Source organism: Capsicum annuum, chromosome 2, assembly GCF_002878395.1.
Source record: "Capsicum annuum cultivar UCD-10X-F1 chromosome 2, UCD10Xv1.1, whole genome shotgun sequence".
Taxonomy (NCBI): domain Eukaryota; kingdom Viridiplantae; phylum Streptophyta; class Magnoliopsida; order Solanales; family Solanaceae; genus Capsicum; species Capsicum annuum.
The window spans coordinates 146,902,118-146,912,349 of record NC_061112.1 but is presented as its reverse complement, the minus strand read 5'-3'; the positions used below and the strand labels follow the sequence as shown (position 1 = coordinate 146,912,349).

At 34.5% G+C, this 10,232-nt stretch overlaps 1 protein-coding gene across 1 annotated transcript; it reads left to right on the top strand.

Annotated features, from left to right (window-relative positions):
- Window positions 1-3,938: 3,938 nt before the first annotated feature.
- LOC107860340 (geraniol 8-hydroxylase) lies at window positions 3,939-6,692 on the top strand. The gene is made up of 3 exons (XM_016705660.2): window positions 3,939-4,688; window positions 4,867-5,311; window positions 5,860-6,692. The coding sequence occupies exons 1-3, from the start codon at window positions 4,240-4,242 to the stop codon at window positions 6,460-6,462; spliced, it is 1,497 nt and encodes a 498-aa protein (XP_016561146.1). The 5' UTR covers window positions 3,939-4,239; the 3' UTR covers window positions 6,463-6,692.
- The last annotated feature ends 3,540 nt before the right edge of the window (window positions 6,693-10,232 follow it).

The following is a 10,232-nucleotide window of genomic DNA, read 5'->3' as shown; positions in this document are numbered from 1 at the left end:
CTATGTAATTACATCTAATTTCACTTTTCTTTTGGTTCTCCAGCATATCTTTAACAATTTCTTAGTTTTACCTTAAAATGGAAAGAAGTGCATAGTTCAGTGACAATATTGTCCTAAAAGAAACAAAAGTTACTTTAGTTAGATGTTTACACAAGTTCAACGACATTTTGAGGAATTAACTGGGCGTTTGATCATGAAAACTATTTTTTTTTTAAGTTGGAGTTGGAGTTGTGTTTGGTCATGTCTTTTTGAAGATTTTTTTTTTAGACTTTTGAAAAGTCTTTTTTGAATATAATTTTATTCCCTCAACTTTTAAAAATTATCAAAATAACCTGACTAACTAATTTACCTACTAACATACAACCAAATGTGATTCTTAAATAATGAGAAGGATCCAAATAATTTTGTTATGGTGTTATCCCTTTTGTAACACCAGCTAATCAAATAACTATAAAACAATAAACCAAATAACCAATTAACAATTTGGTGGCTTCACATTTTGTAGCATCGCTTTTACAGGTGAACTGCTTTCTTGCGTTTCTTATGATGCACTGGTACTGATAACATTTGCCTGATTAGCACTAATTAACAATTAATGCAGCTTTGGTGTAGGGATAATTTTTAATAGCCTAGAGAGCTTTGGCGAAGACATGCTGCAAGTAAAACCGAGGAATTAGATGTTGATTAGGAGAGACACAAATCACAATTAAGCCTTATTTTAAGGTCTATATATTACCATATGGATTCAATTAGATATACATATTTTGTCCCTCTCCTTTCTCTTCAGCTTTGATATCAAGTTCAAATGCTCTTTAAGTTTTAATTCTAAATCTAGGCCAAATAATAATTAAGTTAAACAATTTGCAAAGATAACAAATTGAAGACAATAAACTCTATGAATGATCTAGCAAAAACATAATAGTGAATCAAGCATTCTCCAATGTAGTAATCCCACGACGAGAACAAGAAGCCATTTAAGAAACATATTAGTATCCAACATTTTTATGTAATAATAATAAAAATTGAAGTTATATGTAATAATAATAAAAGTTAAAATTGAAATTGAAAAAAAGTGAATTATTTTTAAAAAAATTATTTTTGAAATTTTCATGGTCAAACACCACAACTTTTATAAAGTGATTTTTTTTTTTAGGAAAAAAAGGAATATTTTACGGCCTCTTTATAAAAATATAAGTTGGCTATGTGATATAAACTAACAATATGACTGAGTTGATATAATAAAGAAAATACTCAATTACCCCTGAACTATACTCAAAAAGGCTGTGACACACCTCAACTTAAAGGGGGTTCTATTACCCTTGAACTAATTAAAAGTATAATTTTGGCACTTTTAGTGCCTATGTGGCACATACGTGACACATACATGGCACACACGTGTGCCTATGTGGACACTTCAGTGTGTTGTGCCACGTAGGTACTAAGTGTGTCAAAATTACACTTTTAATTAGTTCAAGGGGTAATAGGACCCCTTTAAGTTGAGGTGTGTCACAACTTTTTTGAGTATAGTTCAGGGGGTAATTGGGTATGATCTCGATATAATATTTTGTTTTCGGCTGTATATTTTTGAGAAAAAATCCCTATCTTTAAACTTTATAACAACAATAACAACAACAACAAACTCAGTGTATTCCCACAAACTGGGGTCTGGGGAGGGTAAAGTGTACGCAGTCCATACCGCTACCTCTAAAGAAGTAGAGAGGTTGTTTCCGATAGACCCCTGGCTTAAGATAAGGAATAATAAACAAAAACGTAATGAAACATGAAGCAAGATGGATAACATCACATAAAAAGGATTAAGACATAAATATAAATCAAAGCAGTATGAGATAAGGTAACCAAGTGCAATGTGCAATAAGAGATAAGAAATAGGGCATCCGGAAAACGACACCCACCTAGTAGTAACAGACACTCACAGGCCAGAGACACCCTCCACACCCAAACCCTCCTGACTAGGAGCTCTTACCTATGGACACAACCATAGGATTAGTAACCTGGCTATATCAGGGCTCTTCTAACTACTAGCTACAACCCACGCACACAATCTATCCTTCTACCTTTATTCGCGACCTCCACACCTTCCTATTTAGGGTCATGTCCTCGGTAAGCTGAAGCTGCTCCATATCATGTCTAATCACTTTCCTCCAATACTTCTTCGGCCTACCTCTACTCTTCTTGAAGCCATCCAACGTTAGTCTCTCACACCTACGAACTAGGGCATCTGTGGTCCTCCTCATCACATGCCCAAACCATCTCAGTCTTCCTTCCCGCATCTTGTCCTCCACTGAAGCCACTTCCACCTTCTCCCGGACTGTCTCATTCCTAACTCTATCCTCTCTAGTGAGTCCACACATCTAACGCAACATTCTCATTTCCGCCACCTTCATTTTTTGAATGTGGGAGTTCTTGACTGGCCACCACTCTGCTCCATAGAGCATAGCTGGCCGGACTGCCACTCTGTAGAATTTGTCTTTAAGCTTAACTAGGACCTTCTTATCACACAACACTCCCGAAGCGAGCCTCCTTTTCATCCAACCTGCTCCAATACGGTTAGAGACATCCTCATCTATCTCACCATTCCCTTGAATCAAAGACCCAAAATACTTAAAACTATCACTCTTATAAATATCCTGGGAATCCAACCTCACCACCACATCTTCCTCCTGCCTCAAGTCACTAAACTTGCATTCCATATATTTCGCCTTGGACCTACTCAACCTGAACCCTTTAGATTCAAGAGTTTGCCTCCAAACCTTCAATTTTTCGTTCACCCCCCGCTCGTCTCATCAATCAACACTACATCGTCCGCAAACAACATACACCAAGGTACCTCCCCTTGAATACTCTGCGTCAACACGTTCAATACCAACGCAAACAGAAAAGGACTAAGAGTTGAACCATGATGCAACCCTGTCTCGACTGAAAAATGCTCTGAGTCCCCCCTTCACCCCCCCTCCCTGCCGAGTCCCCCCGCCGTTCGCATCCGAGTCTTCCTTTCATCGTACAAGTCCTTAATAGTTCTAATGTACACCACCGGGACCCCTCTTGCCTCTAAGCATCTCCAAAGAACTGTCAATGAACACCACGGGCAAATCCGTCTTTCTTTCCTTATACTGCTCCACTAATCTCCTTACCAGGTGGATTGCCTTCGTCGTCGAACGATCAGACATAAAATCAAACTGATTCTCCGAAATAGACACGAGCTTTCTCAATTTCTGTTCAACCATCCTCTCTCAAATCTTAAACTTTATAAATCATGTTAAAAATAGTACCCGTACTATAATCCTAAACTTCAATGGAGGTTTTTGTATTTAGCTCCCTAGTCTACCTTAATAACCGTACTGCTTGGTGGAGGGTATCTTCTTTCCCAAATTTTTTTAATTAATCCGTCGTAGTCTACGGTAGACAGATACGCATTAACTGTATTCATCATTTTTTAAATGACAGATTTTCGTTCACCAAGATAGTTTTAAATGAGTGACTGACCGACTACTAGCAGAGTACTCCTACTAGCACTGTAATTAATGGAGCACTATAATTTTCGTTCTCCAAGATAGTTTTAAATGAGTTGAGTACTAGCACTAAAATTTTCGTTCTCCAAGATAGTTTTAAATGGAGCACTATAATTTTCGTTCTCCAAGATGGTTTTAAATGAGTGAGTACTAGCACTATAATTTTCGTTCTCCAAGATGGTTTCATGAGTAATAAGTGAAGAGGAAAGGGGTTTAAGGGGAAGGAGAAAGTGGGGACAAGAAAGGGACAATGTCAGTCAATTTTTAAAATTTTGAGGTAGTGATTTGGTTAAAATCGGGTAGTTTCTAATTAAGAAAGGTTATTTTTGGATATGAAAAAAAGGTGAAAAGACAATATCAACCTTACTTGTTACTTTATTTACGGATTTATCGGGCAAAGTGCCATTTGAGATAAAATTCCCCGAATCAAATATAATCTCCCTTTTGTATTTAGCTCCCTAGTCCCCCTTAATACCCGTACTGCTAGATGGAGGGTATCTTCTTTCCCAAATTTTTTTAATCTGTAGTAGTCTTACAGTAGACAGATACGACAGATGCGCATTAACTATTAAATAGTAGATTAGTTGTCATGATTCGAAAAAAATGATTATAATATAATTTTCCCCAACGACCTGTGTGACTGACCGACTACTAGCATTATAATTAATGGACCCTGAGTGATCACTAGCTTGTTCAGAGAAAATTACCAATGGATTATGTAGGCATTGTAGTTGGATTACTGTTTGCCTGGACTTTGGTTCAGTGCATTCGCTGGCTAGCAATAAGCAAAAGATGTAACAAGAAACTTCCACCAGGACCAAATCCCTTGCCCTTGATTGGAAATCTTCACAACCTTCTTGGTGATCAGCCTCATAACTCTCTTGCAAAGCTTGCCGAAAAGTATGGCCCAATTATCAGCCTTAGGTTGGGTCAAATAACTACAGTGGTCATATCTTCATCACACGTTGCTAAAGAGGTCTTACAAAAGCAAGATATGGCCTTTTCTAGCAGATCAGTTCCAGATGCATTCCATGCCCAAAATCTCTCCAAATTCTCTGTGCAATGGCTACCCGTCGCTAATCGGTGGAGAAGCCTGAGGAAAATCTTGAATTCGTGTATCTTCTCCGTCAGCAGGCTTGATGCCAACCAACATCTCAGGTAGCGTGGCAAATTGTTTGGTCAAGCCAAATTTTATGACAATTTCAATCTCTCTTTTAAATGTTTGAGTTGCATTTTGACCCATACATGCAGTTATAATACTATGATCAATTAATTTGATGAGTTTGGTACTGATAGAGTTATAAAAGAAAGTTGATTTGGTCATATCTGTTCTTAGGTCTGCAAAGATCCAAGATCTTATTGCTTATTGTCATCGGTGTAGCCAAACTGGTGAGGCAGTGAATATACGCCAAGCTGCTTTCGACACCTCTATGAATTTACTCTCGAATACCTTTTTTTCCAAGGATGTCGTGGACCCTTATACAGATTCAGGTAAACAATTCAAGGATATGGTGTCGAACATCATGGAAGAAGCCAGTAAGCCCAATTTGGCTGATTATTTCCCCATCTTAAAATCAATTGATCCTCAAGGAATAAGGCGACGAACAGGCAAGCATGTGGGTGAGTTGCTTCAGCATATTCAGGGATTAATTGATGAACGATTGGACCAAAGGACGATATCAGAAACTACAGGTAGCACTGATGTTCTTGACGTTCTGTTAAATATCAGCAAAGAAGATCCTCAGGAAATTGACAGAAATCACATCGAACGCTTATTTCTGGTACTCTCAATTTCTTTTATCTGCCCTAGCTCCTTATCTTGTTACCGTATGCTGCTATAATTGATATCATTCTCATCATTTTAACTTCTTCCTATAGGATCTGCAATCATTTTACTCTTTGGCCAAACTGCAGAGAGTTATTATTCATAACATTTAGTGTAACAGATATTAGGGGAAGGTTCTTTTTATGTTGAAAATAATACACGTTGCTTACTGCCTCAGAGTCATAAAAGAACCCGTAAGTCCATTACATACTTGCTACCGCATAAGAGATAGCTAATTTATAAACATTAGGCGATTTCTTTTCATCTGTTCTAACCTTTGTGGACAGAGTTATCTATACTTGTTGCTGGTGGGATTTGTGTGCGTAAGCCGTCCGGCACCACAATTATCAAAAAAAAGAAAGAAAAAGAGATGGCTAATTTACAAAGAAAAGAGCTACAATAACCATCAATTTACCTGAGAATGTAGTAATGATTTATCACATTGATAGTGCAGATTTCCTATTTTTCAATTTTTGGAATCCCTTAGCTTTAGTTATGTTGCAGGAGCTTTTTATGGCGGGAACTGAGTCAACTTCAAATACATTCGAATGGGCAATGGTAGAGGTCATGAGACAACCATACATAGTGGGAAAAGCTAAAGATGAACTTGCTGAAGTTATAGGCAGGGGCAAGGCAATAGAAGAAGCGGACGTAGCCCGTCTCCCTTATTTGCAGTGCATAGTGAAAGAAACATTGCGGATGCACCCACCAGATCCCATTATGTTTCACAAAGTCGATCAAGACGTAGAGCTGTGTGGCTATGTTGTTCCAAAAGACTCTCAAGTGTTGGTGCACGTACGGTCAATTGCCCGTGATCCAGCTATATGGGAGGATCCTCTGACATTTAAGCCTGAGAGATTTTGGGGTTCAAAATTGGACGTTCGTGGCCAAGATTTTGAAGTCATTCCATTTGGAGCTGGTAGACGAATTTGTCCAGGATTACCTTTGGCAGCCAGGACACTTACTGTGATGTTGGGTTCGTTGTTGAATTCATTTGATTGGAAACCTGAAGGCGATATTAAACCAGAAGATTTGGATGTGGAAGAGAAGTTTGGGATTACATTAGCGAGATCGAGTCCTCTGCTAGCTGTTCCCCTTCCGTTTTAAACCTCGCTCCAAATTGAGCATGTAATAATGTTATTATTGACAAGTCAATATGACAGATTTTATCGGGGGCGAAATAAAGTGCTTGCCACCCATTGTCGCATGGAGCAGACGGTGCTGGTGGTAGATGTTCAAGTTTGTACTCGTAAAGGCGCGACTTCGATTCTTAGGTGGCTCACCTTTGATTCTTCGTGTGTAATCAAATATTTTAAGAGTAAAAGTTTTGAACTTAATGTTTTCCTTTTTTATTAAGCATGAAATATGCATAATTTCCTAATTTTAATAATTTTTTTCCCTCTCGCTTCTTCAAAATTTTAAAAATCATTCTCTTACTCTTTGTTCTATTATTTAAATAATTTGAATGTACATGAAAAAATTAGTTTAACTATGGAAATTTAAATCTTTTTGAAGATTTTATTTTATAAAATATACTATCGCAACTGAAATGACATAGGAACTAGACAAGATTTCATTTGATTTCTTTAGTCTCTTTGAATTCTTAGTTATTACGAGTGAAGACATACAAATATGACTTCGTTCCTATTACTTAAATTATATATGTGGAATTCTTTGACCTCATTATATTTTCTTTGTTACTTAAATATGACGTATTTATATAATATAAATAAGGCATAATACATAAACAAGACATTTAACTTGACATCAAACTATGATGTTTAACGTTATCAGTGTACAAGTAGATACTTTAACTATACAAAAGCTGAAAAAAAACCATTTTAATCCTACCCGGCAAAATGCGTGTATATACTCAAAACCACGTGCGTTAGAGTTAGAATTGAAGTATTTTCTTGTTCAGCTTTTGTATAGTCAAAGGGCCTATTTGTGCACTGACAAATTTAAAGATCGTAGTTATAATGTGTATTTTTATTAGGTGGCAGCATCTGAGTGGATTACTAATCCACATAGGAGCGATTGAGTTTCACGCATGTGATATAAGTTGTAGAATAGGAGCGATTGAGTTTCACGCATGTGATATAAGTTGTAGAATTGGAGTGTTCTTTTTGTTAAGTTTTTATATAATTAAAGGATCTACTTATGTACTGGTAAAGTTAAAAGGTTATAGTTTTAATTTGATGTCAAGTTAAAGGTCTTGTTTATGTATTATGCCTATAAATAACTAGTGAATTTCATGAAAAATAGAGATTTAATTAGCTCAAGGACTTTCAAACTACAAATTAGCCTCACGGACAAGAGTTGACGGGCAAGAGTTGACTCTTGCCGGGGGTCTCTCGGAAACAACCTCTCTACTTCTTCGAAGGTAGCATATGGACTGCGTACATCTTATCCTCCCCAGACCCCACTTTGTGGGAATACATTGGGTTTGTTGTTGTTGTAGTTGTTGTTGGGCAAGAGTTGACTCTACCGCGTTATATTTTCATTTATGAGATGTTCTATAACTATTGCCTTAGAGACAAGACTTAGCTCGAGGACTTCAAACTATAAATTATGCCCCCACGGGCAAGAATTGACACTACGACGTTATGTCTTCATTTACGGGATGTTCCACAACTATTGCCTTCGGGGCAAGACTTAGCTCAAGGACTTTCAAACTACAAATTATGTCCCACGGGCAAGAATTGACACTACCACGTTATGTCTTCATTTACGGGATGTTCCACAACTATTGCCTTAGAGACAAAACTTAGCTCAAGGACTTTCAAATAATAAATTATGTCCCACGAGCAAGAATTGAAACTACCACATTATGTCTTTATTTATGAGATATTCTACAATTCATGCCTTAGAGACACAACTTATCTCAAAAAATTTCAAAGAACTTCGTAACAACAATTTCATGCCCTTAAATTTACTTTGATGTCAAAAAAAGAAATTCCTTTGTGGATTATCCAAGTTTTTATTTACTAGCAAAATCTAATAGAAGTTGAGAAAAAAAGAAAAAACAAATCAAATAAAATAAAGAAATAAAAAAAAGTTTGAGAAAAAAAAGAAAAGAAAAAAACGAAGAATTAAAAAAATTGAGAAAATAAAAATGAGAGGAAAATAAAAATAAAGTTTGTGAAAAATGAGGGAAAAAGAGAACTGAAAAAAAGAAAAAAACGATCAAACAAAATAAAGAAATAAAAAAACGAGATTGAAAAAAAAAGGCAAGGAAAAAAATAAAGATAAGAAAAAAATAAAGAATTAAAAAAATGAGAAAAATAAAAATAAAGTTCGAGAAAAATGAGCAAAAAAAAAGAGAACTAATAAAAATCAAAAATAAAAAAAATAAAGGCTAAAGAAAAATGAATTAAAAAAAGAAAAAAAAAGAGAAATAGATAATGCTTGAGAAAAACAAAAGAGAAAAAAATAAAGGTTGAGACACATGAATTAAAACATGAAAATAAAATTAAAGAAAAAAATAAAAAGTGAAAAAAATAAAAAATAGAATAATAAAATTAAAGAAAAATAAAAAAGTGAAAATAATAAAAAATAAAATTTGAGAGACAAATGAGTATGGAAAGTTTAAAAATATATTTGAGGTGTATATGTGCAAAATGATAATTGTACTATACTTAAAAAGTAAAGAAAATTATTCTTTAAAAATATTTTTTATTGGGGTCAAATATCTAAAGTCATCCATATTGAGTCTATAACATGAAATTTCCTGGATTGCTAGACAACTGCATTACCTCTCCAGACAAATAGGAGAGGTAATACAGTTGTCTTGCAATCCAGGACTTTAGTTCAATGCTTCACTTTATTGCTAGGAAAGCTTCTTGAATCTTGATGTTCCATGCACCTAAAGTCATGAATTTAGTATGTTCCACTTATAACTATATGTATCCTTTCCTTTTAAGCAAGGGTATTGTTATCTTTTTCACTTGTAGAAGGATCGACTTGATAATACGAGACAAATATAAGGCCTATTTTCCTGGTCCAAAAAGCATATGCAAAACAAACAGACATTGGAATGGTAGAGAAGTCGTTCCGGCAGTTGTGTTAGATTGGTGAAACCAACATGTCTGCATACCATTTTATCATATATTTGAAAGTAGATTTTAAAAATTTATCGTTTCGTCATAAAAAATTGACCAGATTTTGATTTTTAAGCTCTTATAAATTGTCCTAGACTTCTTTTTCGTTTTTTGGGGACCGTCACTCACATTTATTTTTTTAAAACACAATTTCATAAATCAAAAATTGCTACTTCAAAAACTTGTATTTTTAATTTCAGATTTGACTTCAAGATTCATAATTTAATTTTTAAAATAATTTATTATTATTTATGGTTAATATATGTATGCGTACAATATTATTATATTTTATTTTATTTATCTTAATAAATTTCTCTTAAGCATGAAGATGACTCTAGAACAGTATTATCACTTTTACATATTTACTCTCTTCTAAGAGGAATTCTAAAATATATTTATAGGCATTTATATATTTTAATTTATTTATTTATTTATTTATTATTTTCATGATTTTAGCTGCAAATTTATATTTATGTGTAAATTTTCTTTAATGATTTTGTGTGTCGTTTATATTGTATCAACAAGTAATATTTTGTGGTTCTTCTTCAATATTTTTAATTTTTTATATATTATTAAATTATTTTTCATCTAAAAAGACAAAGTTAAAAAATATGAATTAACAAATCTGAATATGAAATAAGATTATCTTCCATAAGTGTGAATGTGTATAGCTTGAATTTTAAATCATATCTAATTCTAACAGATAAGATTATAGTGGAATCTTCTTCTAATATGCATACTTATCTTATCATTTCTGTTATGCATGATAGCAAAATG